This window comes from Saccoglossus kowalevskii, chromosome 7, assembly GCF_978046115.1.
Source record: "Saccoglossus kowalevskii chromosome 7, keSacKowa6.1, whole genome shotgun sequence".
Taxonomy (NCBI): domain Eukaryota; kingdom Metazoa; phylum Hemichordata; class Enteropneusta; family Harrimaniidae; genus Saccoglossus; species Saccoglossus kowalevskii.
Window position 1 is genome coordinate 17,548,181 of NC_140647.1, and position 22,536 is coordinate 17,570,716.

Genomic DNA, 22,536 nt, shown 5'->3' on the forward strand with positions numbered 1-22,536 from the left:
AGAAAAGTCACCATTCCCTCTCCCAAATATTTAAATATATAATTTATTCAGAAGTAGTGTAGATCACCGGTGCAATGTAGTCAATGAAAGGAAAAAAAAAACAGTTATGAGAATGCCATATAAAAAACATAGATAATAATTGTTGCCATTCAAAATACACAGTTCTATTTTTGGTTGGGAAAATTAGCATACATGTGTACATAAGATTGGTGCGCTTGAACTGTGAGATTTGATGAGTTGTGTATCTGACAGGAAGAAATGTCTGTTTTATCCGTTTAATGAAAACAGGCTAGAAATTTAGTCGGACCTAATCGCAAATCTTGTTTAAATAGGTTGTATGTACTATCAAATGAATTAACGGTATTACACCAGTCCTGGAAGTCGATGTCAAAACAGTGCTAACGAAAGATATCGTGAAAATCTGCTGACGTAACCCAGATTGTAATGTAATGTAACTTGGTTGTAATGTACCTCTCTGGTTGTACCAAATATCTGCAAAACTATAACTGAGTAGAATTTGTTTCAGGTTTTTCGCCTAACATAGTGTAGAATAGGTAAAATTGTGGCCATATTTCTCAGGGGGGTTGTATTAAAATCAGTGGACCACTTAACATTAATCATTATTTTTTCTCTGAGATTAAAGCGGGGGAGTCGTAACCTGCGCATGCGTCAGATGGTCATAACGTGTTATTGTTGACAAACAAGCGTTTACCCATAAGCCTTTGCGTTTTTAGCGTGTGTTGTTATCGTCGCTTGGGACTCAATTCTCGCGCGTGCGCAGGTGACGACCCTCCCGCTTTAAGCACTGACTACTCCTTATTTTCAACTCCATTATGTAGAGTGAACGTTTTTGACACACTGCAAACATTGTTTTTGGTACGATTTTCGATTTGATGGAAATCAGTGTATGATCTTTATGAGGATACATATTTTTGTTTTCAGTTAATTTTATTTAACCAAACAGTGGTTTGATTTTTGACAGATTTAAAATGGCTGACATTCACGTTTACGCGCCCTCTCTCTTATTGCTCAAAGTTGATAGTATTTGAAATCGTGTGTCTTAATTTACATGTCATGTTCATTGAACATTCTCATCACTATAGCCATTGCCCACACATCCAAATCCCAATCTATAGTGCGATTCGACAGTTACACCGATTAGAAACTTTGACTTGGGAAAGCATTTTAAACATTCGGTTGTTTAGAAACCGTTATCATGAATGAGTGAATATTATGGATTTACAGGAGGCAGCATGTACGAGTACGAACTTTAATATAAATTAAGTCATAAAGCTTGCGTTGTTCTAGCTTCTGAGTGGTCAAATGATCAAATTAGAGAATGATTCTTGATGAGGGAATTGTGTTGACCATGTCCGCCTGACATGTAGACGTGGTAGCGCCCTCACCGACCGAGTGGCATCAGATCTCTGTGTTGGGTTGAGGGTACGTACCGCGGAAGGCGCAACTCACGCGACCTTGTCAGGCTAGTGTATATGTAGCCAACACCACGGGACAACGTAGTGTTTCCTACGCTAACTTTTGCGTTATATATGTATTTCGTTATTTCTTACGGTTATTGTCTCTAGTTCGATTGGATCATATATTTAGTAGGAACATGGGGTAAAATTACCCCTTTAGTATGAACAAGAAGTCATAGGTATATACCCCATCCCAGAATGGAATCTACTACCGGTATCTGTCGACGTTTACTAATGACAATGTGGTACAGATATTTGTATTTCAATCCAAGTGTAATGGAAAAATTATACATACGATGAGGTATGAGTGGTAATATTTGTATTGTATTGTGATAGGACTGGGGGTCGAGTATTCATTGTTACCGCGGCCACAACTTCCCCCCATAGAAAACCACACTGTCGAAAAGTCCGGGTCGGACAAAGGCGGCGACGCGACATTTTGCATGGGAGGGGAGGGGTGTCTGCTCAACCCTCTATCTCTATACTGTTGGAACTGTGGCTCAACCTTGCGCCGAATGCCAGATCTTACTAGGGAGTCCGGGCATGCTCCCCCTTACAAAAATTGAAACATAGACCCGTTGAAACGCCAATTCCTGCATTTTGAGGAGCAAGTTTTGCTGACACAAAGATTTTCATCTTGATTTTGGAGGGGCAACTCCCCAAAATGTTTTTCGAAGAAACGACCGCCCCTCTGCGCCCCGTGCCGCCGCCACATCCGCTCATTTGCATACTGTTGGAACAAGCAACAGTTTTGGCATGCTCGGGTCGGTAAAAAGAGTTACATTTCAGCCCTGGTCACCAATATAAAACTCGCTATCAGAACAAAGAATTATGAAAGCATAACTTGATGAAATATGATAGAAAATCAAAACTCGCTTCCTTGGAAAATGTATGAGAGCACAGTCACTCTCCTAGTAGAGTGACTGTGATGAGAGCAAGCAGTGATTGTCTCCATATTTTTAATGGTGGTCAGACCTTTCTGAAACTGTAACCTAAAATACTCCCTATCCCCTTGTTTTCATTTGTCACAAATTGCATATATGACAAATTTATTTCGAATCAAATAGCTTGCGAAATCGAGTAAGTGCAATCATGGAGGTAACAACTTATTTACCTTACGGTGCAATAAACTGAGGACACAAAAGTAGAAGATGACCTGTGATGGCGCTTCATAGACTGAGTGTCGTCGAAGGTGTGAACAAGCGTTCTACCACAGTCCCTTTATCCCCGGTCTAGAAACGTCTAGCGTTCTTTTGTCTCGAACCGCGGTGCGGGTAAACAACCCGTTCACACCCGGGCCGAGGGAGTCAGGAAGTCAGACAGATTACAATACCGTCAAAATATTCAGTAAAATCGGAAAATTTACCGTCATGCAAAGCGATACCTCATTGTATGACTTCACTTTGACTTCAAATTCGGGCAACCACAACATAAACAAACATGTAAACAAAATTATCACTATGAAATTTGGATTTTTTTAACGGCGATGCGCATCAAAACCAGCTTACCAACTCATAACCATCCAGTTCCTACAATGTAAAGATTAATATCAGGAATTATGTTCATTTTCTAGTTTTAATAGGGAAATAACTTCGCGTGCCAACATGCTGACATCGCTAAACAAATCTTGTCAAAATGGCGTCGTTCATGTTAACGTGATCGACCGAAAAACCTGTGATATTTCTGATTCTTGGGGGTTCATAACAGTTCAAGTCAACTATACAGCAACTAATGACTTTATTCTACGCAAAAGTATATAACAATGCTTCAATGTTTGTATATAAATGATTTTTTAGCACAGAATTAAGGTAGCGAGAAGGGAAATTTTCACTTTTTTCTTGATTTTTCAAAAATTGATAAAACGGTTACTTTAGACCTTGATACATCACCCCAGGTTTACAAAAGATCGAAATTACGAAATAACGTTGCTCAAATTAGTGTTTTAAAACACTAGCAGAAAAGACTACAACTGCCGTTTCGTGGATATTTGCATAGTGTTTATCTTTGGAAGGAATTAAATGATAACATCTTATCTGTATACTCTGTTGTTGACGATTTTGATATAACGGGTGATAAGCTTCCAGTTGCAAACAATGCGTGTTTATCTAACGTTCATTGTCACCATTATTGTCAGTCGAGACTTTGTCGGAGAAACATGGTCATACAGTACTCATTTCGCCCAACCTTCCGCTTTTACATCGACCGCTTATCGCTTAATTTCCGACCACGCGGTCTTGTCGGACCGGAAACCGACCGCATTTTAATCGCGTTTTTTTTTTCGCTCGCTCGCTCATTGAAAACATTGACCGCTCGCCCAAACACTGAAAACTGGCACATGGGTGGTCGAAATGGTGGTTTTGATAGTAAAGTGTGAACATACAACTAGTATTAACTATTATTACATTCTGAACGACACTTCAAATCTAATAGCTGTATTACACTTGTATCGTGAAAGCAACTGAACTGGGACTTCTTGTTACGTGTTTTGGGTGCTTGTTCTAGATGTAATATTTTTATTTTTATTTTAATGAGACAGTTACGTGAAAAAAAGCCTATAGGTAACTCCTTTTGACAGAGCAGAGAAACGAGGAAATGTTAGTGATTAATTCCAAAAATAACGATATCGAATCCACATCGGTCCACGTCTGGTAAAATTTGACATTCAATTTTTAAAATTAAGTCACGATCATTGAATGAGCTCGGTCTATACCGTATACGTGCCGCAAAAGTGTTCCCACACAAAATATTTTCGACTAAAAACGGCCACATGCCCTGAAAAAATCGAACAGAGCTTGACATGTATGAATAATTTATTGGGCTTAAATGAAAAACGTGTCAAATTTAGTTATAGCCATAACTATTTGGTGGCCAGTCGATGAACAATTCAAAGTCCTTCAGGGCTGAATATCATCGACGCTACTCTGGTTTACTTTATTTCACAACTTGCAGAGAAAACTGATTCGCGTGAGCTCTAATGTATCTTAGCCTAGTATTTTCTTTTTGAACTAAGGTCAAATTCCATCAGTTTGTCAAAATATATGTTTTTCAGCGAATAATTTTGAAGCCTGTCACAGCACAAACAACTATGTGAATCGACGCCGGTGATTGGATTGTACGACGACCCTTCAATTAGCGTCAAATATGCTTTGTTACAACATCATTGATTGGCTGAGTCACCTGATCGGAGCACGAACTGGGTCACAGAACCATATTTGTCCGTATTATCAACAGGACTTTGCAAAATAACCACACCCACATTTTCAATCATTTTTAGCGCGGAAGTTGCCAACAAATGTAAAAAAAATCGTGAATTTCATGGATTCGAATAAAATAAAGCAAGCGATTGATAAGGATGATTATTAATATTTTCCCCGATGCTCTTCGAATTTTTATTTTTTTTATTTCAAGGTAAGAAATGGCTAGCTGAAGTTGCATCGTCTTCAATGCGGTTGTTTCACCGCGAACAACTCTAGCTCTGTTTTGGGCATGGTTTAGTTTTGCGATGTAAAATAAAATATATATTAGAATAATAATACTTGATTAATTATTTGGGGTTTCAGCCCACAAATTACGGACATGATCTCCATGAATTACGGTCAATGTTTGTCATTGTCATTTCAAAACGTCGCCATTTTCATTTACGATCTAAAAATCAACCATAAAATTCGCTCAATTTAACATTAATAAAATGCGGTGTGACAAATAACAAATCAGCCCACCAATTTTTAATGAAATGTTTCGATCATAAAATGTCAAAATCGAAGACAAATATTGGTTCCGCGCCGAGAAGTATGGTAAATAAAATAGAGTTCATTTCAATCACCCCGAAATCAAAAACGACAAATATCTGGGTAAAGGTATGAAAATTTGTTGCGAAAATGTGTCGCTGCTGGTAAAATAGATGAATTAAAGAACTACTCGCCGGCTAAAATATGACCTTATGCAGAATTCCTGATTAAAAAATTATGTGAAAAAGCACGAACTCTGGAATAAACAACTTAGTTGTAAAAAAAATACATAACACTGACGATGTCAAAAATAGTGGCCGGCTGCGTACTGATCGTATGATGCTTTGCCCATATTTATTTTACCACCGGACATCGGCGAACACCAACAGAAAAGATAGTATCGAGAGAAGAGCATGCCTCGACACTTTCTCTGTGATAATATTTCTTAGGAGTCCTTAGGAATTGTTGTTGTATGCACTCGAAATCTTGTTATAGTTAGGAAATAAGCCAATTAAGAGGCTTAAGTGGCCACTTGATAGGCGTCGTGGCTCCTTCCGTTAGTACTTTCCATGGTCCCCATTACCAGTACATGCGGTGTAGTGTGGTATCATCAGGCGCCACCTGACTCATTGTTGCCTAGTTTGAGTTTTTTTTATAATCAGTGGGAGTGATATAATGCGACGTACCGTAACATGGGACGATTTATTTATTATCAGTGGGACTGATATAATGCGACGTAACGTAACATGGGACGATTTATTCATTATCAGTGGGACTGATATAATGCAACGTGTACCGTAACATGGGACGATTTATTTTATTATCAGTGGGACTGATATAATGCGACGTACCGTAACATGGGACGACAATGTTCATAATATTGACCACTTAGTACGTACATGCGCGGTATCGTCAGTCAAGTACTCACTTGTTAACACCTTCTTTTAGCCGTGAATTTTTTTCTTTCAACAATGATCTGCCGCCAATCGACAGGCCATTGTTTGTAATTTAGCGTATAATCACGATTACTTTTTAGTACAAAAAGTCGAACATTTAACATGGCAACAGAGTGAGGCATCTTGCTACATTGTTACATTCCGATTTCTGCTCTTAATTTATTCACGCAATTCCCCATGGAAACACATTCAAACGAACCACACAAATGCGGACCCTGTGAGAACTAAAATGTATTTCTCAACAACCAGAAGCACAACGTGCAAAGAAACAGTTTATTTGTTTATTTACTGAAAGACCAATAAAACTATTTTGTCTGCCTTCTACATTCTTTTCCTCTGTTGATTATCGTTCTTAATTCATTACGTGACAAACCACAAATGTGTATTCGAACCCTGACTAAAACGGATCTACGTGCACAGTGTCATTCACTCGGGCCATATAGTGCTTAGCACAAAGGTGGCGGCGAGAAAATAAAAAAAAAACATCTGTTGCATTGTGTAAAATATGGCGTGAAATCGTGAAAATGCCCTGCAAAAGACGAAAAATGAGTTGTTAAACAAGATAGTCAAGCATTCGTTGTGCATTCAATATATTAACATTAGATATGAACACGTATCGAATATAATTTATACCAGGGCCGGATCGACCAAACTGTTTTGGGGCCGGAACGTCCAAACCAGGGCCGGAACGTCTTTTTTTTTACCAGGGCCGCAACAAACCAGGGCCGGATCCCTGGGAGTCTGGCGTCCTGGCATACGTGGAGGACAAATGCCGCAGATCGACTCAGTGAGCACAAAGAAACGGTTCTGTATCGCGTGAATTGTGAATTGTAGTACCATTTGTGTTACGTTCGCGCGTGGTCTGATATCGGAAACATAAGTTTATTGTTGAGCGCCAGCATGCGAAATAAGGTACATGTATTCAACAGCCAACTGTTGCGATGATTGGTTTTAATTTCATCAGTGATTGATACCATGAAAGGTAGAAAGGTCCTTCCACCTACCATGTTGATACTATAGGCCAGCGTCCTACTTACATTTACAGTCCATAGGTGTGCCATACCGGTAATTGGTGAACATTTTGATTAGAAAAATATTGTATAAACATTTAATAATATATCCTGTAGAGAGAAGTGAACTTTTTGGGGTCCTCAGCTTAGTAAAAGTAGTGCAACCGCAAGGGATTCCATAGTAGTAATTTGACACATTCAACTTTCTAAAGATAACACAATCTGGGGGTAATGTTGCCATATAAGAGTAATAATTTGTTAACTGTGTTTGCATGTCATTGACAGTTGCATTTTGAGAAAAAATAATTGAGAAGTTTGTACCTCTCTCCCACGTGGAGGATGTGTGACTTTATGGAAGCCAGGAAGGAAGGGACTGAATCTATGTTAACATAATAGACTCACATACAGTGCCTTGATTATTTGTTGTTGTTTTCTCAATAGAATAAAGTTTAATGGGAGTGTATGGCGCAAAAACGGTAACTCGGCTTTCGCCATTTACACTCCATAACATTTTATTTTATTGAGAAAACAGCAGCAAATAAACAAGTGACTGTGTGCAAGTCTATGTTTACGTCTCCACATGAAAATGTCCGTACGGCGACTTCAGACATGACAGACATGAGCGTAGTACATAATAGTATTTTGGCTTGCCGTGTAACAGATGGCGTACTTCCACTCTCAGACAACTGATAAGTTGTCTAAGATCCACCTAACTACTGTAACACAAAAGATAAGAACATGCAAAACGTTCACACGTTCACCTACTGACAAAGGAGTTGACTTGAGAGGGCTACACACACCGGTTTACGGCGTGAAACGCAAACATGTGGCGTACATCCACCCTACGAGCGTAAAACAAAAGATTAGCGTATGCACAAAGTTCACACGTCACAGCATCCGTTCACAATTGTGATGTCACTACAGCGCCACCACACGACGGCTAGTGTCCGAATACGTGGTATTTACTTGTAACACATATAAATAGTCGTACTCATTATCTGGGCACCCCATTCATTTTCAAGATCGTAATCACAGCGTGTCTACTCTCTAAGTCGAGTTACCCACAATTTTATTCGGCAACACCGTACCTCTCTTCAGTAAGTAAACTTTTTTCTCCAAATACTGAAAATATACGCCTGTACTATAAATGTAGTATATTTATTATTAGTAATGATCACATTTTCGTTTCTATTTGTTGTTAGATATGGAAGTCACTGTTGACGATGCCTGGTACATGCCGGTGCCGCCCGCACAGCCAAGTGAAGATATTGCATGGTCATTCACCCCACCGCCAACAGAGAAAACACTGACAACCACGAAGAGTATTGTACCGTCGCTTCCTTACGACGCCCTCAAAATATCACAATTAAAAATGCTGTGTCGTGAACGTTTCATACCGGTCACTGGAAGAAAAGCGGAATTGATAGGACATTTAGAGCTATTGGATCTGAGCGATGATGATCTGAAAGTCGAACTTGACAAGCATGGCCTGTTTATTGGTGGTTCCAAGCCCGGTATGGTCAGAAGACTAGTTCAAGCAAAAAGAAAAGAAAAACGACGCAGTGAGTATCTTCTCAAAACGCTGCTAAAAAATATACGCATTGAATCGCAATGTCCAGGAACATTTTTTTTTCATGTGATTGATAAATCTTCACAAACTTGTGTTGAATCTCATATTCATGTTGTTTTTTCAGGCTTGTCTATTAGTATTTCACCACATAATTGCCATAATTATATTCCAAGACAACTCATTAATCCATGGGACGTTGAAGTGCCCATGAAATGCGGTGGATGTGGAAAGCACGTACCCAACAGTGATAAGTTATCTCATCTTGACGGTTGCTGGTTCACTAGTGATGATTCACCGGATGTGCATTTATTTCATGCCAAAAGCCCAAATTGGGCTGGTAAGTATGTTTGATGCCTAAGCAAGAATTATTTCAACCATTCGCCTATAGCGTTAGGGATTATACGTGTAATATGCGTAAATATTTATTTTACAGGAAAGTTTGAGATATACATTTCAGTACCATTACATGGATCATTCAAAGATATCGACATGTCACTTCGTTTCACCTGGATGCAATGCTGCCTAAGTACGCATAGTCGTAACATGGAACTCTACACACATAGTAATTTTCAAAAGGTGAGTCTGGTTTCAACAATGGGTATTCAACCAGTGTATTTGGTCGTTTGAATTTTTCGACGACATAACCCCAACGTTTGCACCCGGCATTATTACTACCTGTTCGATATGGGACTCATAGCGACGTATACAACGCGTGCAAAATACATTGTTTATTTACATGAAATTCGCTTTAAACACTTGTAATCGTCACCAGCAGACGTAGCCTGACGAGGTCGCGTGAGTTGCGCCCTTCTCTTCCGTTCGGCTGGCCGGCCGGTGAGTACTCACGCCTACATATCAGACTCCAAAAATAGGCGCTGCCAAATCTATTCTCACGATTAATGATGACCACCGATAAATACATATACATAGTGTCAATAGCTGTAACTATCGATCTCCTATTTTTATTTTTAATGAAACATTTCTTATCTTAGTGTCAATTTGTGAAGACTGTCACCGAAATGTGGACACTGAAAGCATTGCATACACGCTATATTCAATTCAATTCAAGTTGAAAAAGACGGCCGCGGGGTTGCGTCCGGGTCTCTAAAGGGCGCCATCTATGTCAAATACGTCCGCATCTTGAGGAGCTAAGCGTCTCTCTGACGGCCTTTCAATGCAGAATCAATGTTTTATTTTCTGTGTCGTGAATGTCAATTGTCCACATCGCATTTCACGTGTCATTAACCTCAACTAGGATCAATTTACTTATGCAATTATGTCTGTATAAAATAGTAAATGTTTCTAGAAGATTTGATCAACTTAATTTTATATTTGAATAAACAAAAAACTGTTACAGCCATTTTAATAATGAGCATTAGCAAACTTACTGAGTGAATTGTTATTAGCAATTATCTCAGCTTCTTTTTAGTGCACATCCCAGAACTTTGACCTTTCGTTTTGAAATTTTCACAAATGATTGACAATGTGTTTATCTTCAAAACGTCGTCGGGGTATTGTTTTTGGTTGAACAGTGTTACAACAATCGTACAGACAACTAGCCTGGGTGTTAATATATGCATAAACTTGAAGTAGTGAAATTTGGGCTGCTGCCCTTCAAAATTGACAACTGGTAGACAGTTTTCAAGACGGCACTTTCTTCATAATAAACAGATGTACCCATATCTGCCCTTCAAAATTGACAACTGGTAGACAGTTTTCAAGACGGCACTTTCTTCATAATAAACAGATGTACCCATAAACCAATTTTGACAGGAAACAGAAGCATGGTTTAGGAGCTATTTTTTTTTTAAAATCACCTTTGACCAACAAAACAACACATTTTTGTGCATATTTCAAACTACAGTGACCATAAAAAAATACTAACACAATTTAAAAATTCATATAATAAGCTTTCCGAAAATCTATAGTTTTGTGGACAAGGGAGGTCATCTTGGTTTCCTAATTAACTAATTAAAATACCTGTCAGGTAAACTGCATCTTTACCTTAAGTACTAATTTATTCCTCTTTTCCAGGACCCCGCTATCATCATTAAATCGACAAAGGATGCACTCGAGTGTACACCTGGTTCCACTGAGAGACCCTTAGAGACTGAATTACATGGCTATCTACAAGATGACGATACTATAATGTACGACTATGGTTCCACTGATGATGAAAACGGAACGCCAGTTACTGTCGAACATTTAGGTATGTATTCGTAATGACGCATCTTTTGTATGCAAAACCTTTTATTGACCCTGGTAGTACAGAATCACGAAACCAAACACAGAAGAGTTTTCTAAAATAAAATAAGTTATTGGAAGCGAAACATAAAAATGCGCACATGCAAATGATCTTTAGTGGTTAGACACCTCGACATTGTCTTTGTCAAGTGAATGTACGTTAACCGCGGTGCCCAATACTGTTATTTCTCACAGTGCGCGCAATGAAGTGTGGTGGATAATCTACCAACGGCTAAATTATGTTTATAACATTTTCAGGAATCAAAGCCATGTTTAAACCACTTAAGAAGTGAGATTCTTTGAATATTTGTTTCAAGGCGTGGAATTTTCTTGACAAGAGGCATAGTTTTTAAGGAATTTGATCTTCCGCGCCACGATTTTCAGCCAAATTTGGTGTCTCACATACCCGTATTTAAACAAGTGATCCTCTCGGGCACACTGGTAATGAGGCAACATAGGAAAAATCCACATTGTCTGTCATGTATGCATTTTTAATTTGTCTTTCCACAGACACCCTAAAATGTAAATTTTCTCACTCTTAAAATCTGGGAAATATAATAGAACTTAAAAATCGAAGCAATCACATCCTATCACAAGACACCGCTGTACATGTGCTGCTGCAGGTTGATGAAGCGCGGATAGGGAGTCTCTTACTAACAGGTGTATGAAGCATGTATTTTATGAAACATAAAATGCCCAACTAAACTGAAACTTGTGACTGTCTAACTACGTCTCGATCGGAAGCCGGGTATGTGTATAGCTACCCATTTTGGCCATCATGTAAATTTTATATTATTACTTGATTAAATCCAGTTTACAGCATTCCTACAATCGCACCCTTGGTGACGGGCACTTCTATCTATGACGTCACTATGACGAGAGTGAAAGCAACGTCGCTCAAATCTCAGACCACTAATTTAGTGGTCTGAGCTCAAATCGATGCTTGGTTAGAATGCTAGAATACCGTAACTTCTCTAAAAACATAATCTTCATTGATTGACGACTACAGATCAAAACGATATCTGCGGAACAAAACGAAGTCGACGTTTTGACTAATCAACTTTTCGAACAGTTTTTCCATTAAAGAAGTGCTGTGTATTTGCATATTACAATGAAAACTGACTAACGAATGAGACAGACATAATATCACATTCATGATTTTTTGAATTCATAAATGACGGTGAAGTGTTAATTATTCTCACTCGTTTGCAGGTAAAAGACGTCTGAGACCACCCCATACCATATATGGACTGTTGAGCAGCAGGCACGTGATCATGAGAAATAATATGCCGGTGATCCCATGTATGAGGTGCTCTATGAAGTCATCGTTTGTTGTGGGTATTGGATGTGGCCAGCGATTCTTCTGTTCTCGTTTGTGTTGTGAATTTATCGGTCATCGCGCCGAGGAGCTGAAACCATTTCTCAACTCACCTAGATCGGGTAGCTGTGACTACCATGGTTTTGATTTCTCCTAATTTCTGAATCAGTCCTCTGCAGATATCCCTACCTACCAGTGTCCCCAGCAACACGCGTTTTCGTATACTTATTATAACTAACAATATGTTTTAGTTAGGAATAGTTTAAGTCGAAACTGATTATTTGTCGAAACACTTCTGTTAATTCTGTAATTTGACTGTTACAACTTTTAATAAATGTAATATAAGTATTCATACGTGAACTGAGTAGATATACTCCATTTGTTAGCTTATCAATATATTCGTAGCCCCAAGTTCATATCATTGAAAACGAAGCCGATTGCATATTCAATACTAATAACGATACAGACAAGGAACAGTCGGATTACAATAATTAGAAAACGCAATTTTGTTGTCGATGGTGCTAGTTTAGCATAAATAACAAATGAAACATGGAGGAATAAGACGACATGACACTGTTCATGTAATTCGCGCCCTCTGACGACGACACTACTTTTATAAGAGGCAATTGATTGAAAAAAAGCATTCACATAAGTAGTGCGTCTATATTTTAAACGAAGAACGACTACACAGAAAATAACGTTATCGAGTGGCATTACTTTCATTCATTTACATCGTGTTAATTTTTCACAGAATTTAACAAATTAAATTTCTGTAGTTTAACCATAAACATTGCATGCATCGTGCGGTGGCGCTCTCATATTGACATGACACATCAGCCGTTTGAGTTCACATATGAATGATGCACGCGTCATATTATAATTCACGCTAACTTTATTGTAAATTAACTATAACAGAATGATAGTTAGAGGGAAGTCTTCCAATAAAAGGATGTCATTGGAGGAGAGACGCGAGAGGATGGAAGGGAAAGTGGCATACTGATTTGACATGGAAATACATTTCACGAATGCTTTCAACACGCTAAATAAATAAATAACTTAAAAGTAAACTAGTTTTTTTAAGCAGAATAACATGCTTTGGTATCTATTGCAAAATACCAGTAAGCGATAATATAGAACAATTTGTACAGCTCATTCAGTGTAGCATCACAGCTCTCGTATTTTGTGTAAACAAACAAACAATGTTTTTTGGCATGGGTTATATTCGTCGTCTACGTACACCCACCGAACACGGCCCGGAGCGGTGTCTGCCAATTAAGCTATTATGACCATATTTCGCTTAGTCTGACATAGTCGAAATGAAATACATACTTTCTGTATTTCAGTATAGCATGTATCAACATTACACATTACAGTAAGCGCATCAATTATTCGCTGGTTTTTAATTTCGCTAATTTCGTTAAAATTCGCTAAAATAATTCCCCGTAAACAAAAATAATATAACTCATTGTTATCGTGCCATGCTCGTGAAAATTGATCAATACGTCAAAATAGGGAAATTAACTGCCAGTGAAAATAAAACTGTTTAACAATACGTCAAACAGTTATTAGCAACACTGGGAATAGAGAATCACACTTCATATCTGATAAGAAATGCTATTTATATTCAGTAAATATAACATCATATAGTGCTAAAGAGGAAACAAAGGAAAGAAATGACAACTACATGTAAACACAAAGATCAAACAATTTCTTCTTCAGATGATTCTAAATATTCACGCTGTGTTTCTGTAAAAAAGATAATTTTAAATTGTTGTAATAATATTGAGTTGTCTTGGCGACTTGGTGTACTAGAACATCATCAGTCTGTATTTCATAAAATTGTGGATGGCGAAATGTCGTCTGTTTTAGTTAAAATGTCGCACGGGTGCATTACAGGTGAATTGGCGTATATATTATATGTGAATTGCGCTTATTGTTGTTTAAGTGGAATGTAAATTATTTTATAGACGAGACCAAATTGTCGCCTGCACATATTATATGTAAATTGTCTTTTATTTGTAGTTCAGGAGAAATATCGTTTGCATACTGCATGTCGTCCGCATGCACTATAACTATTGAATTTTAGAGTGAAATGTCGTCTGCGTGTGCTGTGTGAATTGTCCTTTATTTGTATTTTAGGTGAAATATACAAGCATTTGTACTACAGGTTGAATGTCGTCTACATGCACTATGTGTATTGTCTTTTATTCAAGTTTGTATTTTAGTTGAAAAGTTGTTTGTACGTACTATAGGTGACACGTCTCCTGCAGAATTATATGTTAACTATCGTTAATTTGTGTTTACATGATTACATTATCGTCGCATAAACTTACTGACCATCAAAACAACTGCTACACCGACATCCACTGAAAAGAGGAAACGCTTCTTCCCGCGTAGAGCCATCCGGGCACATCAGCACCAACGTACCGAACATTCCATCTTCTCTCAGTATACCATTACAACATGGACAATCACTCATAAAATACGGGTATTCTGGAATCGGTTTTGTTGATGAATGGCATGCACCCAGACATATCTGTATCTCCACATTGTCACGAGAGCAACCGTTCTCCTTGGTAATATTGCGAGTTATCGTTGTCAGTGTACAGGGTTGTGGTGCTGACGTCATGCCTGTCATGTATAAGAAGACTAGTTCTCAGTACAATCCTTGCACATGCGCAAAACACGCCATTATGACGTACAATGTAAACTTACGTTATTAGTATTTAGACACTCCCTACCTGCACACTCGTATTCTATGCACACTTTAGTGTTATTTATACACCGACTAGAAAAACAAACAAAAAAGAACACTTTTTTTATTTGTAAATATAATCATATCCATCTGCATAGGTTATTTATTCGAGATATAAACGCCCGAAACTTATATTGGTCATGAACCAACATCGCCATATTAGAGTCGACTCTATGCAACCAGCAAACTAACGAACATACTGGTAAAATCCTCTCCGAATGGATTGTAAAGTTGACAATTCTTTCTATGAACTTTTATTTTTAGTTCCTTTAATATTGTTATGCTTTTATTTTTACTAATTCCCGATTTTCGCAAAATGATATGCAGGCCGATAAAAAGTATAACACCGTGACTAAATCGCCCGATAATTTACTATGAGGAAAAGTATGATATTGTCTTATTGTTAGTTCCCCTCCCCTAGGGCGCCATAGTGTTCAAAAGTGTGAACAGTTTTATACCCACGGGAGTGCCAAATTCGATGCAATAGTTTCTCAATAAAGATAGAGCCAAGTGTGAATGTGAATCGGTGTGGCACAATTAACGCCGCCATTTGCAAATATTTTAGCGCGTACGCATGCGCGGCAACGAATAGTCCGTTGAATCATTTCACAAATAACGTAACTCTGGGAATAGTTCATTGTGTGCAGGGTATTATAGTATACAGTCCAATGACCAATCGTATGGTTTGTTTTAATATATTCCAATGTCAATTCGTTGAATGCCGAGTAATAATGAATGTATAAAAACTATACCATTCATTGCAGTCATCTGCTGAAACTATTTGACCATCTTCGTATTCAACGTCATCTATGACACATACATCCGGGCACTCTGTTAAGAAACACGGCAACGTTTCTTCAGTTTCCCCTTCACAAAGTTTACCACCACCTGATACTGCTGGGTTACTGGGACACCTACAACAGGAAGACATATAATTATAGATACGGACAAGTACAAGAACACGCTTTGAAGAAAAAATAAAGCGAAATTTACTTCTTGCCCGGGACGTCTGGGCTCATTCTAACTACCTCATACTGACCTAAATCGCGTCCTTGTTCCGTTGTTACACGAAGTGCTGCAACCTGACCACACAGACCACGAACTCCATGTACAGTCTATAGAACAGTTACGTTCTTCACACTGCAGACGCCCATCGAGACAGGTACTGTAATAATACATAGACAATGCAACGTAACATTCTTATGTACTAGTATCATAGAGATGAACATATCGTGATCACTCTATATAACATATCGTAATACCTATAACATAGCTTAATCTCCACAACATATCGTAATGTATAAAGATATTGTGATCTCCATAACATATCCGAGTCGTAATCTATATACCATAATGTAATCTATGTACCATAACGTAATCTATATACAATAACGTAATCTATGTACCATAACGTAATCTATATACAATAATGTAATCTATGTACCATAACGTAATCTATATACAATAACGTAATCTATGTACCATGACGTAATCTATGTACCATAACGTAATATATATACAATAACGTAATCTATGTACCATAACGTAATCTATATACATTGTTTGTACCATAACAAAATATATGTACCATAACGTAATCTATATACATAACGTAATCTATATACTATAACGTAATTTTTTGAATATATTACACAAAAAGATATGTTATGTTTTGTATTAGCCATTATAGTTGTGTTAATATGGTCACAAGGTAATGGGATTGAGCGCAAATTGAATGCACAGTATTAACCAGTGGTAGTCTTTGCGCAATGTTACGCAAGTTACGTAGCAAGCAAGCTGCTATATTATTACAAGAGTGCACCGTTGTTCTGCCATACTAACATATGTCCTGACAAATGCTCGGCTACAACATGCATATGTTTACATAGCGAATAAAAACAAAACGCATAATTGTTTGGTAATTATAGAATGTTTGTTTGGGCAGGGATCACGTGACAAATGCATGAATGATTACTCTACACGTTGTTTAAGCCTTCTGCGAACGAGGATAATATTCCAAGTAAAGGAAAGAATTTATCAAACTATTACCGTTGTTTGGTAATTATAGAATGTTTGTTTGGGCAGGGATCACGTGACAAATGCATGAATGATTACTCTACACGTTGTTTAAGCCTTCTGCGAACGAGGATAATATTCCAAGTAAAGGAAAGAATTTATTAAACTATTACCATTGTCGACAATCATCTGCTAACTCCATTGGACCTGGTAGGTAAATATTATTATCTTTGTCAATACAATTACATTCGCTGATTGGTCGACATCCACCATAATCTTCCAAGTAACCTTCTGGACATCTACAACCACCCACACATTCATCATCGATATTGCAACCATAGCCTTCCTGTAGATCACTGCAACTCAGCGGACATCTTTGACTCACGCAACTGTCGTACACAAACGGTGTTGTACATACGCCATCTACGAATAACACACAAACATCGTTTGTTTATTTATCAGTTCCATAACTTAACCAATGCGTAAACTCGTGTTAGGTGCCAGACAGATATGCCGTACAAGGGTGATATTTTCGAGTTTACACATGCGTAATATTTGCGATTTTATTATTGGTTCCTCATATTTTACGATTTTGCTTGGCGTCGTGATATTTTGTGACTGACAATGTATATTCTTAATTATTTTTTGACACTCAAGATATTGTTTAATAGTCTCCAAATGAACAGTCATATAGTAATTTTCTAAAAAAAATCGAATTAAATTACACTCGAGCTCGTACAAATTACAGTTATTCTTACCACATGACTCTGTATTACAAAGTTTAATTTCAACCGGATCACCGTTACACGTAACGCCGCCGTTCTTTGGTAAGGGATTGGAACAGTTACGATAACGCAACGCTTTACCGCCATCACATGGCGAATCACATTCAGTCCAGCTGGACCAAGTAGACCAATCACCATCGACTGGAAATTAACAAAGCAAACGTTGGTAAATCAAGTAAAAGTATTCAGATTGCAGTTTAAGTCATCGAACTTATAGTATTAGCACAGACCCAAGGAACAGATTAAACGCCATCAATGCAGCAACACTGGCGACTGTATACTAGTATGTGACAAGTAAAACCAAAGACAGATTTTTCTAATGTCTTTGGTAAAAGTAAGAATATTTTAATTCAAACTAGAATTATTGTGTAAAAATACACGCAATGAGTCTAAAATGTTAATTCAATCAACTGAAAAGCATATCCTAATTGTTTTAGATGCAAAGCAAACCATTGCAAATAAGTATCATATTAGAATGGTTTGTATTGTATGTAGTTCCTGCTGTGTTAGTCGAAGCAACGGGACAGTTCAAGTTAACTCTTGTGGCGGTACCTTGCATGCGTGCAAATTGGTGTCTCAAATAAATGTACGACAGTCGGCGTTTATTTTATCACACCACGCACCTGAAAGTCGAAGCTTACCGTGTTTTAGTTCTATATGTATTAAATAATTAGCATAAACTGCGACATGTTGACGTGATAATATTAATTCTGAAATCATAGCAATATGAGTTTATGCAGTTTAGAGTAAAAACGCTGTAAACTATTCATACATGTAATACAAACATGTTTGGTTCCTGCAAGCAGAATACACTTTTGACATAGCTAACACAAGAACTGACACAATGGCGGATCCAGAGGAGGGGGGGGGGGCATGCCCCCCAAACGCATGACGATTCGTATCATCTGGATTACGCATAGCTTCTCTGCGATTTACGCTCCGTATATCTTAAGCGTAGCTTGGACCCCCCCAATACATTTTGCTGGATCCGCCACTGAACTGACACTACATTTTCTGTTAGGAATTATATTCTAATATTTCTGATAGTTTCAAATCATAGTTGAATGTGTTTGCATTATAAGATCATAAGAGGCACCATTATAATACCATTTCAGTAGCATTTCATTAAAGGACGATTTTCGTCAAGCCGCGCCCTGTTCGACCAGAGACTCACACCGCGACGTACGCAACGTATGTAAAATAAATTGTTTATTTACATGAAATTTGAATACGCGCCGCAAGACGACCATCGCCTTTTATAGAAAAGCGTATCGTGAATTGTTGCATGACATTCTGAGCCATTCCGTTCGCACCTCATAAATGGGAGTAAAGGACGCCGTTCATGATGTCGACGTTGTTGTGACCTGTGGCCGTCCGTCAATTTGTGATTTAGATGATGAACACCAAACACAACCGAACACAATATTTTTGAACTACAACAGGATAACTTCGTCGCTAGAAGGCCCGACGTATATTAAACGAGCCCCCCCCCCCCGAGTCTATATTCAACAATACATACCTTGACAACAGTTGTTATGACAAAGCCTCGTCTCCCGGACGTTTCCCTTTTGAATACAGTCATCATTAGCGGCGAATATTGATGTATAATTACGTGTACGTTCCTGTTCCCCAATCCCACATATTCTATTACATTCCGACCACGAACTCCACGAATCCCATGGACACTCTGCAATTAATTGATAATGAATAATATGTTGAACGTCCAACGTTACAATATATTGCGACCCACCCGCCTTAATAAAGCAGACTGGTTATGCCAGTTATAATAATTCCCGAGCAATGTAATGTCAGTGGGAATGAATTTATTAACTAGAAAAATAATATTACGAGGATACTGCAAATAATCCTTATTATTATACATCTTTTCCTCCCAGGAATACATCATGAAAATGCCGAAATCCAAAACGTTTAGAACAGATTTAGCGAACTTCTTTGTGTGGGGTTCGGTCAAACCTTGGGGCAGCCATGTTTGTTTTTATTATTATTAGAGGACGCTTACGCGCGCAATCGTTCCATATTTGGAATTCGCGTTTCCTCATATGGTGGATGAAAATACCCAGTGCAATACCGCAAAATTACAGCACGCTGCAACTTATGGCGTTACGGTGACAGATGTATAATAATAGCTGTTACTCACCAGTGATGGGTGGTATTGTTACGGTCGGTGCGATTGGTTGAGCATATGTCGCAGTGTTGGTACCTACCGAATTGACAGATATATGCAAGGAAATATTAATTACATTACTATAACATAACCATTAGAATGCCTGGAATGACATATGAACGTTACCAAAGTGCCAATAGCATATTGTTAAAGGTGAATATTATATAAATATATCTACATATCAGATACGTGATATACATATATTAGTAAACCGATTTATTTTAATATTTATGATACGTACCACAATTTAGTTCATCAAGGCCATTTTCACAATCCAGTTTACCGTCACAAACGGCACTACTATCAATGCACAGACCATTTACGCTACACTGGAATTGGTAGTAGTGGCAACTTGTTGGCATGTTTGACAGAGACACTCTCGGAGTTGTACCTTACAATTTGTAGAAAAATAAAACACATTATTGTTTTCTAAGGTGGCTTAAAACAAAACCTGTCTAATGATTAGTATTAATCAATAGTTCAAACACAATTCTGGTAATATACAGTTTTGGGAACTTAACCATATACCACCTGTTCGTCTAGGTTTGACTTTATTTACAGTTCAGTAAATTTCCGAATACGAGAGTGTGTACATTTTAGAGTGTTAGTATTGTTGGTTTGTTACGTAACATACAGTTGAATTTAGTGTAAACATATTTTGAAGATATTGATTGAAAACACTAATAATCGAAGTCAGGAAGTGGCAATTGTAAAATGTACTTGCGTACATACTGATTACTCTGAGCACAAAATCTACACTAAAATATATATGACCCAATACCCTTTTTGTAGTGTAAAGTGAAAATATCACCAACACCCAACACCATATATTTGTAACAGAACTCATAATTAAGAAAAAAATGAGCATAATGCAACTGCAACCAATATAGACAGTACATACAAAATCAAATCAGTGAATAGTATGGTAGACATATTAACTATTCCAACTGTTGGCAGTCTAATTCTATATAGCTCTAAATATAGACTACATACACAGTAACAACAAATAATGCTTCTGAAAGATACATACCACATCCCATCTCATCTGCCAAGTTGCCACAATCATCAATACCATTACAGAACACAGACATATTCATCCTTGATATAGTGAGACATACTCCATTCCCACAATCAAAGTTGCCTAAAGCACATTCAGTCGAGGACACACCAACTGTTGGGAACACAATTAAATATACAAGAAATTAACATCAACTGATTCACACAGGTTATACATCTATATACAATTTCCAACCTGGTAATAAATGTAGTTACGATTTAAACTTGATTCAATTCGATGAACACATTGTACCTGTTGTTGGCAATGAAACATTGCTTGGGGAAATCTGCAAAGTAGATGAAGCGCCATTTACATACGAATGTCGTGGAACGGTTCTCTCAGGTAACACAGTTGTTTCTGGTAACATGGCACTACTTGGGATCGTTGTTAACCGTTCATGAACTCCACTTCTTGGCATTGTTGTACTTGGAAAGACAGTAATACTAGGGATAATAGTTTGTAGTTCTTCAGGCTTAGATGGTGATATTATCTCTGTTGGTATTACTGTAATACCAGGTATTGAAGTCAGTGGTTCTAGTGCCTCAGTTGGAGATGTTGTCTCAATTGGTAACAAGGTACTACTTGGGATCGTTGTTGACAGTTCCTGAACTCCACTTCTTGGCATTGTTGTACTTGGAAAGACAGTAATACCAGGTATAATAGTTTGTACTTCTTCAGCCGCAGATGGTGATATTGTTTCAGTTGGTAATACTGTAATACCAGGTATTGAAGTCAGCGCCTCTTGTGCCTGAGTTGGAGATGTTGTCTCAATTGGTAACAAGGTACTACTTGGGATTGTTGTTGACAGTTCCTGAACTTCAGTTCTTGGCATTGTTGTACTTGGAAAGACAGTAATACCAGGTATAATAGTTTGTACTTCTTCAGCCGCAGATGGTAATATTGTTTCAGTTGGTAATACTGTAATAGCAGATATTGAAGTCAGTGGTTCTAGTGCCTCAGTTGGGGATGTTGTCTCAATTGGTAACAAGGTACTACTTTGGATCGTTGTTGACAGTTCCTGAACTCCAGTTCTTGGCATTGTTTTACTTGGAAAGACAGTAATACCAGGTATAATAGGTCGTACTTCTTCTGCCTCAGACGGTGATATTGTTTCAGTTGGTAATACTGTAATACCAGGTATTGAAGTCAGTGGTTCTAGTGCCTCAGTTGGGGATGTTGTCTCAATTGGTAACAAGGCACTACTTGGGATCGTTGTTGACAGTTCCTGAACTTCAGTTCTTGGCATTGTTTTACTTGGAAAGACAGTAATACCAGGTATAATAGGTCGTACTTCTTCAGCCTCAGACGGTGATATTGTTTCTGTTGGTAATACTGTAATATCAGGTATTGAAGTCAGTGGTTCTAGTGCCTCAGTTGGAGATGTTGTCTCAATTGGTAACAAGGTACTACTTGGGATCGTTGTTGACAGTTCCT

General features: G+C 37.9%; 1 protein-coding gene across 1 annotated transcript; it reads right to left on the reverse strand.

Moving 5' to 3' along the window:
• Positions 1-13,904: 13,904 nt before the first annotated feature.
• Positions 13,905-22,141, reverse strand: LOC144348107 (uncharacterized). The gene is made up of 12 exons (XM_085501825.1): positions 21,355-22,141; positions 21,076-21,216; positions 20,287-20,436; positions 20,019-20,081; positions 19,380-19,547; positions 17,834-18,001; positions 17,249-17,498; positions 16,099-16,224; positions 15,812-15,973; positions 15,046-15,092; positions 14,642-14,935; positions 13,905-14,050 (listed from the first exon to the last, which is right to left on the reverse strand). Exons 1-12 carry the CDS (start codon positions 22,139-22,141, stop codon positions 14,004-14,006), a joined length of 2,403 nt encoding a protein of 800 aa, XP_085357951.1. The 3' UTR covers positions 13,905-14,003.
• Positions 22,142-22,536: the final 395 nt, after the last annotated feature.

Bases quoted from the DNA above. Each gene is read 5' to 3' on its own strand.
- LOC144348107 (XM_085501825.1), bottom strand. From the start codon at position 22,141: ATGCCAAGAACTGGAGTTCAGGAACTGTCAACAACGATCCAAAGTAGT. The intron at 15,093-15,811 runs GTATAGTTTTTA...TTGTTTTTCTAG, and splicing joins GCAGATGACTGCAATGAATG to TCGGTGTATAAATAACACTA. The intron at 14,051-14,641 runs GTCAGTAAGTTT...TCTTTTTTACAG, and splicing joins GTGTAGCAGTTGTTTTGATG to AAACACAGCGTGAATATTTA.